The sequence below is a fragment of the Miniopterus schreibersii genome, assembly GCF_964146895.1.
Source record: "Miniopterus schreibersii genome assembly, chromosome: 4".
In the NCBI taxonomy this organism is placed as follows: Eukaryota; Metazoa; Chordata; class Mammalia; order Chiroptera; family Miniopteridae; genus Miniopterus; species Miniopterus schreibersii.
The window spans coordinates 32,307,317-32,330,480 of NC_138105.1; the positions used below are offsets into that span (position 1 = coordinate 32,307,317).

General features: G+C 37.7%; 1 protein-coding gene across 1 annotated transcript; it reads left to right on the top strand.

Annotated features, from left to right (window-relative positions):
* Window positions 1-1,456: 1,456 nt before the first annotated feature.
* SLC25A31 (solute carrier family 25 member 31) lies at window positions 1,457-18,244 on the top strand (the record flags this gene model as incomplete). Its single annotated transcript, XM_081136110.1, has 6 exons — window positions 1,457-1,700; window positions 9,180-9,307; window positions 10,062-10,179; window positions 12,726-12,880; window positions 14,066-14,191; window positions 18,044-18,244. The coding sequence occupies 6 exons, from the start codon at window positions 1,457-1,459 to the stop codon at window positions 18,242-18,244; spliced, it is 972 nt and encodes a 323-aa protein (XP_080992236.1).
* Window positions 18,245-23,164: the final 4,920 nt, after the last annotated feature.

The following is a 23,164-nucleotide window of genomic DNA, read 5'->3' on the forward strand; positions in this document are numbered from 1 at the left end:
CTGCCCCGAGAAGTCAAACCTGAGTCTGATCAGCCTCAGAGGAGTTCTCAAAGTGTGGTAGGGGAGAAATATAGGTGTCACCAGGACATCTGGGCCTCCATGAGGTCAAAACGTTCCTTAATAATGCTAAGACAACATCTGCCAGTGTCACTCTTCCTCTCATCTGTGCAAATGATGATCCAGCAGCCACATGAGCTGTGACACTGCAACTGGCTGAAGAACGGCTCTGTAAACCCAGCTGTCTTTCCTTCAGACATGAAAGAGAATTCCAAAAATAAAGAACAAGGCTATTCTCCTCACTACATTATTTTTTGTTTTGAAAAATTATTTTAAATGTTATTTGTGTTGTGTATTACTATTTTAAATGAATTGATAGTTTTATATTTTGTTTCAATTTCTGAAACGGTACATATCAATTTATCACACAAAAACAGAAGCTTCTTTGCACTCTTAATTTTTAATAGTGAAAAGGGGGGTCCCTTTCACCTTTAAAGCAAAAAGTTTGGCCCTGGCCAGTGTGGCTCAGTGGCTAGAGCATCGGCCTTTGCAGGGCGGGGTCTTGGGTTCGATTCCGGTCAAGGGCAGTACCTGGGCTGCAGGGTCGATCCCCGGGCAACCAACTGATGTGAGAGACACATAGATGCTTCTCTCTTTCTTTCCCTCCCTCCCTTCCACTGGGAAGCAATGGAAAACATATCCTTGGGTGAGGATTAATAACTGAAAAGTCTGTGAACCGCTGTTCTAGAATAGCTCACTGGTAACCTGCACGTTGGGATTCCCCAAACCCCAGCACTAAACAAAATTAAACGCCACTCGCCGTCTCCTTTGAATGCGCAGCCGGGACTGAGAGAGGCACTGCTCTGGGTGTAACTGACCCATTTCAATCAAATAAAGGAGAAAGAGGAACATGTTGAATTATGCTAAGCGGGTACCATCGGCAAAAAGCAGTGCCAACGTGACTAAACGAGCCCCGCAAAACTAAGGAAGCGATATTACAGCGATTTCTAAGAGAAAAATGCACAGTAACCCTGGGAACTGAAACGAAACTCGGTTAATCCCACACGGTTGACTGCTCTGCTCTAGTTTGTACACCATATTTACACAGAAATAGCAACCCCGGGGCCCTTCCTGCACCTTCGCGGCCCAGACCCCACGGGCTGTGGGCCCGCCCGCAGCGAGGAAAAACCCGCGCCCTGCGACTCACCCGACAGCACCGCGCGGCGCCGCAGTGTCCGGAGTCACGTGGCCGGCCCCAGGAGGCGGGAGGCCGTTGGAAGCGCATGCGCAGCTTCCCGGGGCCTCCCACGTGGTGCGCCGGTCTCCTGGCGTCCTCGGCGCTGCTTTCCCGCCAGGACCGCCTTAAAGCGGTTTTGTGCTTCCCTTCGTGGACTCTCCTGGGCTCCGGTAAATCTGCTGCTGTTTTTTGTGGGTTTTTTTAAACCTCTGTCGTCCCACCATGCAGCGTGACCCTCCGAAAAAGAAGCTGGAGAAGAAGCCGGAAAAGCGGCTGTTTGACCCCGTGTCCTTCGGGAAAGACTTGCTGGCAGGCGGGGCCGCGGCCGCGGTGTCCAAGACGGCGGTGGCGCCCATCGAGCGGGTGAAGCTGCTGCTGCAGGTGCAGGCCTCGTCCAAACAGATTAGCCCGGAGGCGCAGTACAAAGGCATGTTGGACTGCCTGGTGCGGATTCCCCGCGAGCAGGGTGCGTACAGGCGCCCACGGCGCCTCCCTCTCTCCTGGGTGGGCCGGGAGGGGACGACTGCGGGAGCCGCGGCCGTGCCTGCGGCTGGGTGATGGGCTTGTTTCTTCATCTCAGAGAATTCAGTGATCTGAACCAGTCTATCCCAGGGCCAAGAGGGAGACCAGTCCTGGTGCAGGGGAGACCACCACCTTCTCTATCTCTAAATTTCTCCTTCACAGCCGGATTTACACCTTGGCGCCTCTGTGCCTGGCTCTGAAGGCAGTGTTTGACTCCCAAGATTAGGGGAGATGGCTTTTAAGCACTTCGCTGTGTGTTAACAAATGCTCAGATTGCTTAAATATTGTTGAAATAATATGTTCGAGAGGTATTCCAAATATGGGACCATTGGGGCCTCCCAGGACTCTGGTCCCTATTCGGTGAAAAGAGGTTATGTTTATTCTTGAAAACTACTGAAGAGGCGCTCACCTCTGCTTAGATTTGAGGGGGGAGCAAAATGACATAAAGACAAATAATTTTTTTAATGCAGTGTTTTTTTAAAATCCAAGATCATCATAACAACAAAGTTTTAAGACAGGATCAGTATTACCAATTTTTCTTTTGCATCAGACTCTGTCTTTATTTAAAATTTTAATTTTTTTGTGGAGTTCCCCCCCCTCCATTAATATTGAAAGAAAGATTTCAAGGGGTAAATAATGAAAGTGCTTTGTTAACCATTAAATGCCCTCCTGTTGCAGAATGGCTCCTAAGTTAGCTATTCTGCAATCGGATAAATTTATCACAAGTCTTCTATAATCCACCCATACATATAGTTGAATTCAACTGAAAACTCTCAATCAACTTCAAAAAGGAAATAGGCCTATTTATTGGGTATTCTGAACAAGAAGTGAAGTGGCTTCAACTCCAGTGCAGTTCTTTCTTCCACTCCTGTCTAGAGCAGGAAACTCTTTCATAGACGAGTATTCTCTCCCTAGGATGTGATTGCAGCTCTTCTTGATCAGTTGGGCACAGTATTTAGGGTCCAAACTAGACTCTTAAGGCATCATCTAAACTGTGAATTTAAAATGTCTATCTGAGAGCTGAACCCGAATCTTTCATAGGAGTGGTGCACATCGCCAAACCCCATTTATTTTATCAGAGCAAACTTCCCATTTCACCTACGATTTTTACAGGAAAAGTAGGAACTTCTCTCTCCTTGGTGTATGTTCTAAGACCTCTTCAGGGAAGTGGGGGATGCTTTATTATTAGCTAATCTGCTTTGCATATTTAGTCAGGTAAAGTTAAATATTCTGGTCAGATTACTTGACCAGTGCTAATTTATTTTATGTTTTAAATGTTCTTTGTAATATTTAAACCTGAACATATATATATATTTTTAATATATCTTTATCAGCTTCAGAGAGAGGAAGGGAGAGGGAGAGATAGAAACATCAGTGATGAGTCATTAATTGACTGCCCTCTGCATACCCCCCACTGAGGATGAATTCCCCAAACCTAGGCTTGTGCCCTGACCCGAAATCGAACCTTGACCTCTTGGGTCATAGGTAGAAGCTCAGCCACTGAGCCAAGGAGGCCAGGCTAAACCTGAACATATTTAATATGGCTGTTATAAATTGAGTTCATTCTGAATAGTATTCCAGTTCCTACTTTCTGTACTTTCAAAGATGAGATGATAATAGCAGAACTTTAAGATGTTTTCTATTCTTACATACAGGGCCGTCTTATGAATACACTATGGTATTTATCCTATGCTAAAAGGTTAGTAATTCACAACAGGGTTAATATTGCCATCTAGGGGCTTTTTTGGAAACTTGTGAGGAATTTTTTTATTTAACACAAAGATAGAGGGGTGTAATCTTTCATTGAAATGATGTGAAAAGCAAAAGCCGGGGAGGCTAAACATCTTGCTGCTATACATGGCCAGTCCTACACAACAGATTTATCCTACATCCTAAAGACTCAGATCTCCCACTGGATATTCCTGTAGCAGTAAAAACTGTTTATGATTATCTAAGCTTCAAACCTAACTCTGATTAACTTCTCAGCACAAACTATCTGGACATAGTTCTAGCTAACACTGATTCCAGTAATGCAGCTACTGTCTAAGTAGAGCAGGGATGGGGAACGTCTGGCCCACAGACTATGCAAGATCATTTGTTCTGGCCCTGCCAAGGCAACAGCAGGCAGGACTCAAAATTCAGTAAGTCTAGGAGCTTTTGTAAAGTTGGTATTTTTGTATGGTCTTCAATTGATGTTATAAATATCCAAATTGCCCTTGGCAGAAAAAAGGTTCCCCACTCCTCAAGTAGAGGGAAGATTGTACTTTGTTTTGTTTGGAATTTTACTGAGAGTTGTTCTTCATTGTGAAACTCATGTCAGCAACTCTACTTGTATTAGGTTACTTTTATTATCTGCATTTGTAACTATTGAATTCATGATCATTGTACATATATATACAAATATATTTATTAAGCCCTTTTTTCAAAATGTCAGTTATGTCTTAAATATAACTGAATCATTATAAATTGAAGCAAACATTTATTATGTTTATAGTGTGATCATCCCTCACCAATTTACTAATTAAAATACATATTTAATATAAATTCCTTTCTTTTCTCTTTTATATAACAGTGAGGGCATTATATTCATTTTTAAAAAATTGATAAAGAGGTCATTGTCTTTGAATTCTATTTCTAGATAGTAAAGTATTTACAATAAATACTTATATAGAGAGGACTTGAGCCTGGTAGGGTTTAGAGTCACCATGCTAGATCATTTTGGAATTTACTAAGCAGTCACATTCAGAGGTCATTATTTACTGGAATTTACCTTCTGTCTCTTTTCTGGAAGTTGAGACACATCCACATTTCAAGTGTTTTGAAGTTTCTCTTGTTTTTTATGCTTGCTCTAATTTTACTAACTTTTCCTTTCTTTAGGCAATATGGAATGAGTCTGAAACATGAACTCAGAAAGCACAACTAGACATTCCCTCACTATTTTCTTACCTTATCTCTTTCTAGCAAGGATAGATCTCTTTATTCTTGCTCTGAACATAGCTTTAAACATTTCTTTGGTGTCTTTGATACTTTTTATAAGCTTTCCTTGGATTATGAAAGCTTCTGAATTTATCCTGACTAATACTATTCTTAAAGATTTACTCTATTCTTCAGTTGGTTTTGTGATCTTCCAACTTCAGGCACTTTTATTTAATACTGTTTAAATATTTATTACACAAGTAATACATGTTTGTTATAGAAAATTAGAAAATACAGAAGCAAAAAATAAAAACAAATCACTGCTAAAATCACCACAGTTAACATTTTGGTGTCTGTGCTATGATTTTTCACTGAGCAAAATATGCATATGTAAATATATTCTTCATTAAAACAATTATTGTATTTAATATATTGTAAAATAGCCTTTTAAAAATCTGAACTATGCAGTCTCATTTTTAAGAGCCTACCAGAACTCCTCACTTAGTTACTGGCCATGAGTTATCTTTAATCTGAACTTTTCCAAACTTATTTTTTTGAATGCTAGAGCAGTGAGGTTTTTATATCTTGAAGGTTATGTTTTGGGGCACGCAAATAAAATATTAGGTATTCACTTTATTTAAATAAAATGGAAAAATAAATTTTACTTATATTTAAGTAATATTTATTTACTTAATATAAATAATAAATATAAGTAATATTTATTTACTTATTTTACTGGAACTGGCACTTATGCTTGGGACAAAAGTCAGTTACATATTAGAGGGCACTAAGGCATTCTGAAAAAGGAATAGGAGTTAGTTACACAGTGTAGAGAGGCTGACAGGCACTCACCTCAGTTATTACATAATAAACATTATAGTTTCTGTTTGCTCAGTTAAGTGGATTTATTAAGACAAAAAGACTATTTGAATATTTTAAGTTATCAAAAAGAATATTTAAATCTTTTTTTTTCTTCTTTTTTAAAAAATATATCTTTATTGATTTCAGAGAGAGGAAAGGAGAGGGAGAGAGAGATAGAAACATCAATGATGAGAGAGTCATTGATCGAGCCCACAACCGAGGCATGTGCCCTGACCGGGATTCGAACCCCGATGGCCTGGATCCCCAGGTCGATGCTCAACAGCTGAGCCATGCCCGGCTGGGCAAAAAGAATATTTAAAATATAGATTAGTGTGCATAAGAATTAACCCCACGCTAAGGATGCCTTGAGATAATAGCAAATGATGGCATAAAAACATTATAATTAGCAAGATATCTGAAAATACTGCTTTTTAATTGTTCTAATAAGTGCTCATGTATACTCTAATGTCTCCTAGCTATACGTTTTCCCCAAGCACCTTACCTAAATAGCCCTTTGTCATTCTCCATCTCCATATACTATTTTTGTTATGACCACCTGGCATATTTATATAGTTCTTATGCCTACCCGACATATTTATTTGTTCATTGTCTCTCTCCCTGGACCCTCGCCCTCAAAATATAAGCACCATAAGACCAAGAACTTTGTTCCTAGTGCTATCCCCAGCAGGTCTGCTTTGTACTAGGTACCAAATAAAAGTTTTTTAAGTGAGGAATCTTTGGGTATATCTTAAAAATGTACATAATGGGATAGTATAGTATCAAAGGTATGTAACTTGTAAATATATATACATATTTATGAGTCATGCTAACTATATATATTTTTACTGATAGGCATTCTGTCAAAACATACTGGGGTCCACTAATCTAGAATATATACCAAGTGTGCCTAGCATTCCCATTCTTGGCTGTAAATTGACCAGTAAATGGCCCAGTAACTGTTTCCTATTTTCCCATCAGTTCTATTTTAATTCTTAATTATTTTCTCAAAATTAAGTTCAGAGTATGTTTTTTCTTGCCCTTAAATTTTGAAGAGATTATTTTTTCTTAGCAATTAAGTCAAACACTTAGCTATATGCTATTATCAAAGATACCACAGTTGCTATATTTTTCTCTACCAATTTTGTGATTATATATTAGGAAACTGTCCTTTTCATCTGTATGACTGCTTTTCCATTTTTTTATTCTGACCCAAAAAGACTACTCGTTTTATTGAGAATGGATTTTTATAGAGAAGCAGTAGATATTTAATAGTTCTAGGTCTGGAGTCAGATCTGGAATCAAGTTCCAGCCTTTACCTTACCTTGTGACCTTGAACCATTTTTATTTAACCTCTCTCAGCCTTATTTTCCTCAGTAGTATACTGCATACCTGATATGGTAGTTGTGAGGGTTAAACAACTATAAATATTCAACCATGTGTCTATTGCATAGTTAGTACTCAATGAATTGTAATTCTTTAATCATTACGTATGCATTCCTAAATTTGCAAACATGTATTTCTGATGTGTATTTGGGATTAATTTGCGTAGGGAAGGAAAAATTTTCCTTCTACCTTTCTAGGTTCTTTGGATATTCTGATAATCAAATTAACAGAAGACAGATTAACCAGAGAAAAACAACTTTAATTGCATACGTGCATGGCTCTATAAAAATCTGAAACCATAAGCAGTTGGACAGTTGAGGCTTATATGACACTCTGAGCTAAGAAGAATGGGGTAGGGGTCTGGGTCTTCCAACAGGAGGAAGAAAATTTACAGGAAGACAGAGAAAGCAAATGTTTTATAAACAAATGTTGGTTGTGCTGGGCTGAGCCAATGGGACATAGAAGGGACTTTGAAAAAACAGATCCTGTGCAGCTCCAGCCAGTTTATCACACCTAGCCCATAATCTTTGTAGTCATCTTTGGTGATAGTTCTCTTCCTGGACCAAGCCCTCTCTCTAAATTTTTTCTGGTAGTTAAGGAGAAGGTAAAAAACCAAAAAAACACCTTCTTGAGCTTTCTGTTTCTTAAAAACAATCAGTCCCAAATAATCCTCACTCCAGAGACACATTTTGGAGTGACAAATTTTACTCCCCTAAGCTTGCATTACACGGAGTAGATTTTTGTAATCTGAGGGAACTCATTTTTTCATCTTTAAAATGAAGAGACTAATGATACCTATCTCATGGGTGATTATGAGGATTAAAGGAGTAAAATCCAGTTCCTCTAGAAACCCAAACCCTAGAGGAGAGCTTTTGAGTCATGCAGAAGACTTGATTCTAAATCCTGGTTTGGCTGTTTGGTAACCACATCCTTAGATAGTTTTTAAACTCTTTAAAGTTTCAGTTTGTGCATGTGTACAATGGGTACTATAGGAGAACCTACATCTTAAGCAAATGCTTAGGAAGTGGTAGCTATTACCATTACATGTTCAGTGCACTAGTAAAGACTGAATCAACTGTGAATACTGGAAAGATTATTTCTTGGCTATTAAATATGCTTCTTAATTGTGCAACTGCTTTTTTTTTTTTTAATCCTCACCAAAGGATATTTTTTCCATTGCTTTTCAGAGAGAGTGGAAGGGAAAGAGAGAGAAAGAGAAACATGGATGTGAGAGAGACACATCAATTGGTTGCCTCCTGTATGCACTCCAGCCGAGGTACATGCCCTTGGCTGGAATCAAATCTGGGACCCTTTAGTCTGTGGCCCAGTGCTCTAACCACTGAGCAAGACATGCTAGGGCTGTTTAACTGCTTTATACTCAGCTTAGGATTCACCAACATTCTGGGGGATTTCCCATTAAATATATAACAAATAAATATCTTTCCCTCTGTATACTTAATTAATTTAACTTTCAGTTTCTGAGTACTGGCCCAGTCAGCTGAAATTATTTTCATCTGAATCTTCATCTTTAGAAGACCGATTCTAGGTATTCTCTAAGCTGGGCGTAGCGGTATCTTATTCAGAGTAGCAAGATCAGACTATTTGACAATTTGCAATCTAGTAAAAACAATTATGGCTGCTGAAGAGCAAGCCTGTTGCATTCTAGGGCAGCTTTGGATTATAAAGGCAGCTCTGAATTATAAGGGTAACACATATTAGGATTGGTCAATCTGTTGAGATTTGAAGTGGGAAGTTTATTACGTTTCCTCCTGTCCATCAGGCCTCTGGAGACTGCCTTGAATTGTAAATTGTTCCCTTTTCTGTCTAGGTTCCAGTACATAGAGAGAAGGATGCTTTAGACTCTTCGATCCCTTTCTCCTCTTAAATATGGATACAAACCAATTTTGTTCTAGCAGCCTTACCACTATAGGAATTGTATATCATGATTTAGAAATGACGCTAAGGGTTACTAACTTCCCTGACAAATACTCTTTAGCTGATTTTTGACTAGTAAAGAACTCTCTTCAACTGATAACGGTTTCTATAGGTCGTTAGGTATTCAAGGTTTTTTATTGCAAATTAAAATTAGAATGAGGTTCATGGAGCTAACACTACCTTTTTTCTTCAGTGGAGACACATATAAACTTTATTTTTTCTCATGAGAAAGGGCTTTAGTTTTAAATAGTTCAAATAACTAAGTTTGTTAAAACTATGGGAATTACTTAATAATACAAGTTTATATTTAGTATATTTTCTTTCGTAGGTTTCCTCAGTTATTGGCGTGGCAATTTGGCAAATGTTATTCGGTATTTTCCAACACAAGCTCTAAATTTTGCTTTTAAGGACAAATACAAACAACTTTTTATGTCTGGAGTTAATAAAGAAAAACAGGCAAGTATATTTTAATATTTCTAAAATTTTCTAAGAAATAGTTGGATTTGTGTTACCTATGATGTTGGGAGGGTGTGCTCAAGTGGTGGAAAAAATAATAAAACAGTAACTTAATATATGTTAAGTTATAGAAATTATACATGAAAAACAATTTTTATAAGTTTCTCTAAACCTTTTAACACAATTTTAATAATTAAGGGATCTTTTGTCTCAAGGCACTATTTCTCTGAATAAATATTAATTTTAATGTAATTTATATTTTATAATCACTATTTTACTGTACTAGGGAAATTCAGCATTTTACCTACTTTTATTAAGAAAAAAAAAAGGCAGTCAAGAGAGATGTATTCCTACCTCTGAGGTAATTCATTCCCTAAAAAAGCAAATTGTTGCTTCTTTATGACTAAGGACCTATTTGGCTGAGATTGAAGTGCATAGTGTGTACAATCTAAAGACATGATTATCTCATGTGGCCACTTTTGCTAATTTGGGCTACTTTTGTTGGAGGCCATTAAAGTATTTTGGAATTTTAATATGTCAGTATCTAAACTGTACCCCCTAGACTGCCTAATAAGAAGGAAAAGCTACATGGATGTGAAGAGAGGTATTCTGGATAGTATGATATACATTATTACAGACATTTACTTTAGAAAATCAGTTTGTAAATCTGGGCTTTTAACCTTTAGAAAAATAAGAATTTCACACAATCAGATTCTGTAGTTTAATAACCACGTTTTAATTTCATATATTTCAGTTCTGGAGATGGTTTTTGGCAAACCTGGCTTCTGGCGGAGCGGCTGGGGCAACATCCTTATGTGTTGTATACCCCCTAGATTTTGCCCGAACCCGATTAGGTGTTGATATTGGAAAAGGTATGGGATTTTTAGAAATACTGACTGACTCTTCCTTCTTTGTGTTTTGAACAATGTATTATTTATTGTAGAATTATGCTGTAACAACAGTGTTAGTTACAGTCTAAAAATTTTATTCTCAACCAATTGGTAGGGTCATAGGGCCTAAAGATTACTACTTTTTTCTTTTTCCTTAAAAGAGGGAAGAAGGGGAAGGCCAACACTGTAGTAACAAAAGAGGAAAGACAAAAACTGCTTATAACTGCCTTTTTTTCCCTGGAGAGCCACCTCCTAGATCGTTCATACAGTTATTCCTACCTCTACTATGACTCCTCTCTAGGTTAGATGTTCAGCTCTTATACTAGAGATTCCCTTTCCCTTTGTCCTTATTTTATGTACCATATCTAACTATCTTTTTGTTACACACTTGTTTTGGTAGATTATGTTCTTTGGTAGCTTTCTGAGAAGAGTAGAACAGGAGATAAATTGAGATCTTGATTGTCTAAAAATGTCTCCGTTTTACCCTAATTCTTGACCATATAAAAAATTCTGGTTTTAAAGTTAATTTGTTTCACAATTTAAAAAGTATTACTCTTGCCCAGCTAGGCATGGCTTAGTGGTTGAGCGTCAACCTAGGATCCAGGTGATCAGGGTTCGATTCCCAGTCAGGGCACATGCCCGGGTTGTGGGCTAGGCAGCCGATCAATAACTCTCTCATTATTGATGTTTCTCTCTCTCTCTCTCCCTCTCCCTTCCTCTCTCTGAAATCAATAAAGATATATTTTTTAAAAAAAGAAAAGAAAGTGCACTCAAGCGTATATCTTAAAAAAAAAAAGTATTGCTCTAGATTCTAGTTTCTAATATTGCTCTTAAGGTGATCTCTTATTGCTTACCCTTTTGTATGTGCCTTTTTTTCTTTTTTAATCACCTTATATCCCTGATGACCTGACATTTCACAAAATATATCTTTGTGGGAGTCTTTTTTCAGTGATTGTGGAGGTAACTCAGTTGGCCCCATTCAATCTGGATGGAGCCTTGTGTTCAGTTCTGAGGATGGCAGACAAGAGTCACTTGGCTGCTCAGGGTGAAGTTCTTCAAATTTATAAGTGTTTCTGAGGTTGGAGTTCAGTGGCTCTCTTCTCAACAGTATCTCCCTTTGCAAGAAAATTAAGTTTCAGCTTTCTCTGCTCTACTTAGTGAGATTCCACTCCACATCCTTTCCATCATGCTAAAATTTGTGGCTTTTATTCTCTGTCATATACTCTTCTTTGCCTATATGTCTTTAAACCTGTTTTATTTCTTTATTATCACTTTAATAGAATGTCTTTGGGGAACAGAGATTCATTATAAATATTTCTCCATTGCACACTGTGAACCAGACCCTGCTTTAGATACAAGCTGTGTGTGTATCTCACACACATACACACAAACACCCCATATAAAACATGGAGCTCATAGCTCATGTACCTTATAGTCTAGTGGGGGACACAAGTAAGAAAACAATGAATGAATGATTAAAATATACTGTCACTTAGCAATCAATGCCATGAAAAAAAAATTAGGAGAAGGAAGTGACATCAATTTTAGATAAGCAATCAGAGAAAATATCTCAGAAAGGGTAGCAGTTTGAGCAAAAATGAAAATAGGTGTTCCACCTTATGTTTAACTGGCAGTCCAGATTTTCTTGTCAATGCTAAGAAAGTGAAAATAATTCATGTATCTTGCTTTAAGTTCAGTTTCGTTTTTTCTCAAAGTCGGGAGAATTTAGTTTATATTGAAAGATTATATTCTACATATAATTTTCAAATATTGTCAAAAGTTCAAGTCAAGAGACAATAAAAACAACACCAACAAACACTCGAAAAATATGACGCTCCATCTAAAACGTTAATGATCCTTAAGTTACAAGGTTTTTTGTTTGTTTGTTTGTTACTGTTTTTGTTTTTAATCCTCACCTGAAGTTATTTTTTCCATTGCTTTTCAGAGAGAGTGAAAGGGGGGAGAGAGAGAGAGAGAGAAACATCGATGTGAGAGAGACACATAGATTGGTTGCCTTCCGCATGGAGCCAGATCAGGGCCGGGGATCAACCAAGGTACGTGCCCTTGGCTGGAATCAAACCCATCACCCGGGTTAGAGGGTTGATGCTCTAACCACGGAGCAAAACTGGCTAGGGCTAGTTCTCAAGTTTTTTGTTTTGACTTTTTGCTCTTTTTGTTCTTCAACTGAAAGAAGTCATGAAGTTTTTCATTCCTAATGAAAACTAGAAATTTCAATGTTCCTAGTAACTATGTTTCTAGTAACTTCTGGTAATTTCACTGAAACATTTTAAGGCAATCATGTTGCTTAATTAGATTGCTTTTATAAGATATTAATATTTAAATTTTTTTTAAGATACTACTTGAAACCTTAATTATTTTTTAATTAATGGGAGAATTTTGATGTGTGCTTTTTTTGGTCTTAGATTTCTAAGTGGCAATTCCAAATACTTCAAAACTGTAAGATGTTTAAGTAAAGTATTTATCTGATATATAATACTGCTAATAAATTTTAAATGTCTTTCTTTTAGGTCCCGAAGAACGACAATTCAAGGGGTTAGGTGACTGTCTTATGAAAATAGCAAAATCAGATGGAATTATTGGTTTATACCAAGGGTTTGGTGTTTCAGTACAGGGCATCATTGTGTACCGAGCCTCTTATTTTGGAGCTTATGACACAGTTAAGGTAATTTGGGGGCTTTAGTATAAAACAAATAGCTTGTTTCTTTTTATTCGAATTAGTACCATGTTCAGCAGATATGTTTACTTTGTTATATAAATCAAAATAAATGACGGAATAAGAGACGTTATAGAGTTGTTTGATCACTACTTTACCATAACCTAATTAAACTATAACTCTACTGTGGATCTGACTTGAGATATAGAGCATAAACCCAAACGTTACGTTTTTGTGCTGTTTGCACTGAAAGACTCACTATACATCATACTATAAATATGAAACATTCTGAATAGGCTTACATCATAATCTAATCTTTGACATAAAGAAAGACTTCTGACAGAATTTTCTGATTTTACATTGACTTATCTTTTTTTCATGCAAATAGTACACTTACTATCATTTGGGAGTGTAGGAAAGGCATAATTAATTAGTTAAATGTAATAAATGCTTTTATAGCTCAGGTGTCTATTGAGTATTGTTAGATTCTTTATTGTATTCTCCAGATTGTTTTAGCAATTTGCCTTTTCATTTCAGATTTTAATATTTTCATAAGGTAGGAAAGAGAAAGATTGTAATAATGGGCTACCATTTTAAATAAGATTAAAAGTTGATGGAAGTTTTATAGCATTCTATATTATCTCTACCCTCCATCAAATGAAGTTGAATGCCATTTTTATTGTGGTCTGGGCATAAAACTTTTAGTTTGTAGTGTATTTTTTCTTACGTATGTTTATTTAATAACAAAAGTTTATGTGCACTCTCTTTCTTTTATCTATTACCAGCTGTAGTAGCTATGAAATTTAGAAATGTTTCTTCACTAACTTAGAGCTTTAAAGCTGTTTATCAAATATCAGCCATTGATGATAATAGCATGCATTATTTCGGTTTGAAGAGCCATGGAAAAACTTTTTTGGTCACTGGCTGTTATCTTTCCTAGTTTTCAGTGCCATTAATGACAAATCAATTAAATAGGAAATGTGCTTTTCCCCCTCAAATGTTTTTAAAGTATGACATTCCCCTTTTCTTACTGATCTCCTGCTAATATCTTAATTTTCCCACATGAAATCCAACTGGTCTTAATGGCATTTTAAGTATAATTGAGCCCTCTTTCATATATTCCTAAGAGTTATTCTTTGACTTAAGGATTTAAGATATTTTAGATGGTTACTTTTTACATTATTTTTTTTCCAGGGCTTATTACCCAAACCAAAGGAAACCCCATTCCTTGTCTCCTTTTTCATTGCTCAAGTTGTGACTACATGCTCTGGGATACTCTCTTATCCCTTTGACACAGTTAGAAGACGTATGATGATGCAGGTATTTTATATTATTTGAAAGTTTGAGTTTCCAACTATCTCAGATATTCAGGTATAATTTATTCAAATTTTAGAGAAATTTTGACTGAAAGGCATAGGTCATTTGTTTTACTTATTAAAATAAATACATGCTCTGGCCTGGCCCAGTGGCTCAGTTGGTTGGAGCGATGTACTGTACACCAAAAGTTTTCAGGTTCAACTCCCAGTCAGTTCACATACCTAGGTTGCAGGTTCAATCCCCAGTCGAGGCACATATGAGAGACAACCAATCAGTGTTTCTCAAAACTCAGTGTCTGTCTCTCTGTCTCTGTGTGTGTGTGTGTGTGTGTGTGTGTCTGTCTGTCTGTCTGTCTGTCTGTCTTTCCTTCCCAATCCTCTCTAAAAATCAATTAAAAAGTATATCCTCAGGTGAGGAGTAAAAATTTTTTTTTTTTGTATTCTTTCTCATTACTAGACAGCCATCATCCAGCAAAGTTTTTTTTTCTCCTGCTGTCAGAACAGAAATGTTTTCTAGTCCTGTAGCATATATTGTTTGAAGTGTGGAGGAGGGTGGCAGGGATTGGATGAATATGTCTATCCTAACTGAATATTAAGTCAAGTAGAATAAGCCCAGTCACAAGCCACTGATATATATAATATCATTTGTTGTCGTCTGTTTTAATAAAAGCAAGTCATTTTAACTTCAAAGATGAAAAGTTGTTTATAGTGATCTATGTTCTAAATATAAATCCCCAAACCAAAATTTTGATACCTTCAATTTTCAATGCTATTACTTGTTCTCTTCATTCATTCAGCAAATATTTGACTACCTAATCTATGCTAAGCCATGATGACACAAGTAAAATAAGGCAGAACCTGCACCCAAATTCATAGCATAGTATTGAAGGCATACACCATCCTTAAAGTTATTCCATTTACATTTGTGTTTCTTCTTGATCTGTATCTAGCTCTAGGTTAATACATTGAAAATGTGGGATTTTTTTAATCTTCACCCAAGGATATGCTTAGAGGCAGAGAGAGAGAGAGAAACCTATCGGCTGCATTCCATACGCTACCCGACTGTGGGTCAAACCCACAACCTAGGTATATGGTCTGAGAATTGAACTAGCAATCTTTCGGTGCGTGGGATGATATACAGCCAACTAAATCACTCCCCCTGGGTTACATTGAAAACTTTTTAAAATGGAAAGTTAATTTGCACAGGATAGTAATAAGTGTACCTGGATTAGTAAATAGTACTGTGTCAGTGTTAAGTTTTCTGATTTTGATAACACTGCTTTGGATATGTAAGAAAATATTCTTAGAAAATGCACACTAAAGTGTTTAAAGATAAGGGTCATGATGCCCGGCCGGGCGTGTCTCAGCGGTTGAGCGTCCACCTAGGATCCAGGCGATCGGGGTTTGATTCCCAGTCAGGGCACATGCCCGGGTTGCGGGCTCAATCAGTGACTTTCTCGTCATTGATGTTTCCATCTCTCTCTCTCCCTCTCCTTTCCTCTCTCTGAAATCAATAATGATATATTAAAAAAAAAAAGATAACGGTCATGATATCTGCAACTTACTGTCAAAATAATTATATTTTAGTGTATTTAGTGTATTGCTAGGGCGCCATAACAAAGTACAACAGACTGGGTAATTTAAACAATAGAAATTTATTTTCTTACTGTCCTGTAGGATAAATGTTCAAGTCAAGGTGTCCAGCAGGGTTGGACTCTTCTGAGGGCGTGTCTCTGTGGCTTGTAGATGGCTGTCTTCTCTCTCTGTTTTCCCATGATCCTTTGCATTTCTCTTCTTGTAAGGATGGCCATAGTGGATGACAGCTCACCCTAATGTGCTCATTTGACCTTAATTATCTTTGTAAAGACTCTGTCTCCAAATATAGCCACATTCTAAGGTGTACTGCGGATTTAGACTTCAATATATGAATTTTTTGGGGACACAATTCAGCCCATAACAGTACTGTTTAATTTTTATATTTTTATTTTATATATCACAACTTCCTTAAATCCTATTACAAACACTAATCTATATGTACACTCTTTGAAGATATATTTTTTACACACATGGGTCTATAATCTGCAAAAAATACCAGGCTCTTTCTTCTTCTCTTTTATCAATACTTAGACCTTTTATTTCCTTTACTTGCCTTTATGCACTGGCTGAGACCTCTGATACAGTATTATAGTAAAGTGGCAACCTTGTCTTGTTCTAATCTTACAGGGAGTGCCTTACATAATTTAATGTTAGCTGTGGGTTTCTTGTAGTTTTATCCATTGTCATGCTATGGCTATTCCTTTCTGTTTTGGGTTGTAACAGGTATTAATTATGAATGGCAGTCATGTTTTTTTATATCTATTGAGATGATTACTTCATTTTTCTCTGTTCATGTTAATATATTACATTAATCTATTTCCCAGAGCTGAACCAATCTTGTATGCCTGGAATAAGTCCAGCTTGGTCACAATGTTTTGTATTTTGTATCCCTTACTGAGTTTGATTCGCTAGTTTTTGTTAGGAATTTGGGCATCCATGTTTCAGTGACATTGGCTTGGAATTATTCCTTCTTGTATTGTGCTAATCTAGTTTTGGTATACAGGCTATGTAAGCTTCATAAGATATGTTGGGAATTCTCAGCTTTCTTTTCTCTAGAATAATTTATGTATGATTAGAATTAAATGTTTATTGAATGTTTAGTAGAACTTGCATATAAAGCCATCTGGACATGTGGGGTTTTTTGTTTTTTAATCCTCACCCAAGGATATTTTTTCCATTTTTTTTTTTTTTTAGAGTAGAAGGGAGGGAGGGAGGGAGAAGACAGAGAGACAGACAGACAGACATTGATGTGAGGGAGACATTGATGTGAGAGAGACACATTGATTGGTTGTGCCCCGTGCGCATCCTGACGGGGGGCCAGGGATAAAACCTGAAACCTAGGTATGTGCCGTTGACCAAAAATTGAAGCCGAGACCCTTTGATGCACAGGCCAATGCTCTGCCACTGAACTATACTGGCCAGGCATGTGGTTTTCTTTTTGAGAAGATTTGCAACAACTGATTGAATTTCTTTAATGAATTCATTATTCTAATTTTTTCTATTCTGTTGGTAAATTATGCTTTTTAAGGAATTTATTCATTTCTTCTGGTTTTCAAAATAATTGCCATGAAGTTGTTTGTGATACCATTTTACTCTTAATCTGTGTATCATCTGCAGTTTCCAATCATTTTGCATTTCTAATCATTTTGGTGCCAGAATGTTAACAGAAATTTGTCAGTAAATTATTTCAAATAACTAAATTTTGGCTTTTCATGCAGAATTTCTGTTGTGTTTTTTTCTGTTTCCTTTATTTTTGCTGGTTATTTTTTTATTTCTACTTTCTTTAGGTTTATTCTTTGTCTAAAAATGTTTATGTTGGTCATTAATTTTCAGCTTTTCATTAATTTCCTTATAAGTTACCACTCAGTAAATTTGCATCTTACAAGTTTAGTTAAGGAGTTTTGTGGTTATTATTAGGTTTTAAATATATTTTTAAGATGTGTTTTTTTAAATATCCAAACATGATATTTTTCTAGTTATCTTTTTTACTGTTTATTTAGCACTTCATTGCAGTATAAATCATGGTATGTGATACCATCTTTTGAAATTTGTTAAGCCCAATATCTGGTCAGTTTTCAAGTGTGTCTGCAAAGTGTAAGTATTCTCCAGCCACTAGATAGATGTACATTCAATGTATACCCATTAACCCAACATATTTACTCAACACGGTATTAATATCATGTCTTTAGCGCTGAATAAAATCTCTCTTAACATAAAAGCTATTACGATAATGGCAAACTATTTGTCTTTCTTTATATAGAGTGGTGAGGCTGAACGGCAGTATAAAGGAACTTTAGACTGCTTTGCGAAGATATACCAACAAGAGGGAGTCCGTGCATTCTTTCGTGGTGCCTTCTCCAATGTCCTTCGTGGTACAGGGGGTGCTTTAGTGTTGGTATTGTATGATAAAATTAGAGATTTCCTTTATATTGGTAGTGGAAGTAGTTCATCAGGAGATTAAATTGAGAAATGCATATATTTAGCTCGTTACACATACAAATTACATAGCTGCCGTCTGTATACATTTTGATAGTTTGTTATTACTGTCAGTATTTTTAAAGTGGTAATTCTGCAATAAAGCATAAGCTTTTTCAAGCATTTAAATACTAAAAGTCAGATAAACGTGGGTTTCCTTCCCACTTGGACTCAAACTCACTTTAATGAGACATTTTACTTATAATTAGTATATGTTATTTCTGTTAGTTTAAAATCTCTTACTTTTGTGATGAAAAATTAAAATGTATAATGTTAAAATATAAGAAATGAAAGTTCTTTAAAAATGCTATTCTTTTCATGTAATTGTCTTCCCATCTTTTAAAATCATATGATATGACACATATTTCTTAAAAGCTTATCAGAAGATGCCATCATTATATCTTTGGGCAAAGTAAGCTTTCACCAACAGCATCTCTACTAAGACATTATACTATACTTTACATCATACTATACTCAGTTTATTACTAAGTATAGTATTCATGGTATTGTATAGCTTTTATTAAACACAGATCCTAGATCTCATAAAAAAACTGATAATGACGTTGACACCATAAACCTGTAGTCGGAAAATAAAAGATATAAAATGGCATATCTGCTAACTTTTATCTTTAAAATAAAATCTTGCTAATGTGAATATATCTTGGAATGAAAAAAGTCCCTCGAAAATTAGTTTGTGTATTTTGTATTGATAAATAAAGGAAGTTTAAAAGTTATATCTAAGGTGTTTTTTTTCTTGATTCTAACTTTATTAATAAGCAGAGAGGAACAAATTTTTGTCAGAATTGGGAACTGACTTAAAGACAGAAAACAGGGTTTCCGAGGTTTTAACAGATGTCTGTCTTGTTTTTTCAGATATATTGTAGAAGATAGTACATTTTAAATCCCCAAGATTTTAAAGTTTTTGTGAGTAAAGAAATGTTAAACTAGTGGGGATAAACTGTAGAAAGATTTTGTGAGGTTGTGAGTGGGTAAACTTCCTGGTACACAGGGGCAAAGTATGTTTCAAAGAAAATAATGCAAACTGTACTTTTTAATATACAGGGTGGGACATATAAGTATGTTTACAGTTGTTCATATGGAAAATAATGCAATGATAAATAATACGAGAAACTCCTATACTCACAACTGTAAACCTACTTTTGCCACCCCCACCCTCTGTTGGTGTTATCACTTGAAAAAACTTACTCTTTTGAAAACTTAACATGATTTTTTGCAGTGGTCAACATAACAGAGATTTATTATTTTTAAATCCTCACCCAAGGACATGTTTTCATTGATTTTAGAGAGAGAGGAAGAGAGAGAGGTAGAGAAACATCGATGTGAAAGAAGCATCGATCATTTGCCTCCCATCCGTGCCCCAACCAGGAATTTAAGTGCATAAAACAAACATAGGATTATAAAGGAAACTATTTGAAATATGGTTATTAAAATATTAAGAAATACAAATTTGTGATAGTAGTACATAAAATACATATTACTATGAGATAGTAATATGTGCTTATTTTTAAGATTTACAAGATCCAGTGTTCTAATACTATAATTTCATGGTATTAATGAGCATAAATGTGGTTTCATATAATATATCCAACAATTAATGATGTAGTATGAAAATATTTTATTTCTATTGGGAAAAATCACATATTGTTAATACTACTGTGATTTGTGACTACATTTGTTATTGAAAGAAATGTTAAATTTTTGTTAAAGGCTAGTGCAAAACAGTCCCCCCTTAAATCTATCTTTGTATTCCATGGGGTTCTGGGGACCCCAGGGAAAGAACCCTATCCTTGAGCATTGTAATCATCTGCATTGTCAAAGCTGCGTCTATGGCTAATCTGTATTCCCACTTGCAAGAAAAGGGAAAGAAATTAGGGCAGATGAAAGGGATTTTAACCAGGTGAGATGGAAGTTACACATGTCACATATATACATTGGTGAAACTTTAGTAACATGGCCATACTGGAAGGTTGGAAATATAGTGTGTAATTGAACAGCCAAGTGTACAAGACAAAAATAATATATTTTGAAAGACAACTAAGAGTCTGCCATAGTCTCCTAAGTGACCCTTGTGTATCCAATCTCACCTTGCTCTAATTCATTCTGTTGTAACACTGCTACCAAAATATATATATATATTTAATATATCTTTATTGATTTCAGAGAGGAAGGGAGAAGGAGAGAGAGAGAGAGAAACATCAATGATGAGAGAGTTGTCATTGATTGGCTGCCTCCTGCATGTCCTGGACTGGAAATCATGCCCGAAACCTGGGCATGTGCCTTGACTGGAATCGAATGGCGATCTCCTGGATCCTAGGTTGATGCTCAATCGCTGAGCCATGCCTGGCTGGGCCCAAAATATTTTTTAAATTCCATTCTTATTGTGTCAGTTTCCATCTATTTCAGTGTCTCTATATATCTTATAGCAGTACATCCTGACTTGTAGGTGATCTGGTTTGAGGGATATTGAGGGGAAAGCTTTGTAAGTAATCTGTGAGTTAATATGCCCACTAAAATTGCCCTGGCTGGTGTGGCTCAGTTGGTTGGAGTGTTGTACCATACACCAGAAGGTGATGCATTCGATTCCCAGTCGGGGCATATACCCAGGTTGTGGGTTCAGTCATAGTCTAAGCACATGAGAGAGGCATCCCTGATCGATGTTTCTCATGTCAAAGTTTCTCTCTCTCCCTTCCTCTCTCTCGTGAGTCAATAAAAGCATGTCCTTGAGTGAGGATTTGAAAACATTATATATATATATATGTATGCCCACTAAAACAGAAAATTGGATTTTAAAATGAGATTTTATATATGTAGCATTTTTATTCATATACGTATAAGCTTTGGGATTAACAAAATACAGGTAAATGTTGAAGTGTTCTTGAACCTATAGTAGTATGTGGACATTATTATTTTAATAAATGGGAAGCATAATTTTTTGTACTTGAAAAAAAGGGTTCCTTATTCTTGAAAAGGTAAACTTCTTGCCTACAGGATAACGACTTCTTATCATGGCATACAGTATCCTTCATGATCTAGCTCGACTTCAGCTGTACATCCTATCTGTCCTGGGCACCCAAGCCATACCAGTAACTTCGGATTCCTCAAATACGGTATGCTCTTTGATGCTTCTGTGCTATTGCACCTGCTTTTTTATGTCATTTATTTTCTTTGTAGTATTAAGTAATGTGCCTAAGGTCCTACTGCAAGTAAGTTAGATGAGCCTGGGACTACAGACCAAGTCTGTGACCCCAGAGCCTGTCATGCTTGTAGCCACTAGGTACATTCATTTCCTCCCAGTAATTGTAAAGAATGTGATAATCTCTTACTCCTGACCGCAACTGTTTATTTTTACTCTGGTATTTTAACTTTTTTTTTTTTTTTTAATAGAAGGATCATTCTCACACCCTCAAGTTTTGCAGACAGGAAGCATGGGTAGATAAATGGCCCCAGGAGAGTTTCAGGATATTCTGGAATAAACCTAGGTGGATGGCCCAAGAGGATGATGCCTACAGAGGCAACTGAAGAGGGGGCGTCGAAGCCACGCGCCTCTGGGTGGGGCTGAGGGCGGGGTTCTGGGGGGGGCAGGTAGCCAATCCCGATTGTGCTCAGCGCTGGCGGAAGCCCCTCCGCCTACCCTGCGGCGTCCGTGACGACGGCCTCGAACTGGAGCCCCTGCTGCTCCGCGCACTTGGGCCTCGGAGGAGAGGTGCGACTCCTTAATGGAGAAGGGCCGGGGTCAAAGCAATACTGTATTTTCCAGTCCAGAAAATGGACGTCGCGATCTCCGTAGCAACAGCACTAGGAGCTATAGCCACACTTGCTGCTGCTGTTATAGCTTTGTTAGTTGTAAAAAGCATAAATTCTTTTAAGGAGCGGGCAAATAGCAGCAATAAGAGTACTGAAAATTTTGATGAAACAGACTATTTCAAGATGGCAACAAGTAGAAAACGGGATAAAGAATCGGTTGAGAAGATACAGGAATCCAAAGAACTGGGTGAGGAGGAACAAGAAACCCATGAAGAACTGAACCAGAAGGAATTGGACAGCCAAACTTCGTAAGTGTACACTATGACTTGGTTCATTGCAGACGGACAGACAGGACAGACATCAGATGCTGACCACGTGCCGTGAGTGGGGCTTGGCCGGGTCACTCTAGGCTCCTGTCCTGCGAACTACATGGCCGATGATGGAGAGATGCCCGGGCTTGCCAGGTGTCATAGCGACACACATATACAGACGGTCACTTTCCTGTAAAACCGGTTTTCAGAGGCCAGGGTTAGGGGACCGCATCTTTAGAGATGTGAGAAGGAAGTTAGTGACGGGAAAACTGCCAGTGTGCGGGTTTCTTGACAGTTTGGTTTTGGATACTTCAAGCCCGGGTAAGGAGAACAAAACCAACCAAAATCTGTTTAGTAGGCTTCCACTCAAGGCACTGAAGTGAAAAGGTCTCCTGTCCCCCATCGGTGGCGCCCCCTGGCGAGGCGGCACAATGGGCGCCACCTCACAGGGCCTTGCGCGGCGGTGGCCGGGGTGGCGGGCGCGGGGGCGCGGTCACATCCCTTATGCCTGCGGGCCGCACGTGGGCCCCTCCGGGCAGCGAGGCCGGCGGGTGGGTGCTGGGCTGCGGTGGGCCCCTGGGAAGCCGCGCGGGCCTGAGCTCCCGGCTTGGGGCAGGCCTCGGGGGCACCGCGTTGCCCTGCCAGGCGTCGCCCTAGTTGCTAACAACAAACCACCCGGGTCGCCTCCGAAGCGCCGGTCGAACGCCGGGGCAGGGGCCGCCCTCACCGGGCTAGTCGCTGTGCTCCCGGCCGCCGCGCGGGGGCGAGCGAGCCAGCGCCGTTTCCCTCCTCCCTCTTCCAGCCTCCTCCCTGATCCTCCTGCCCCGCCT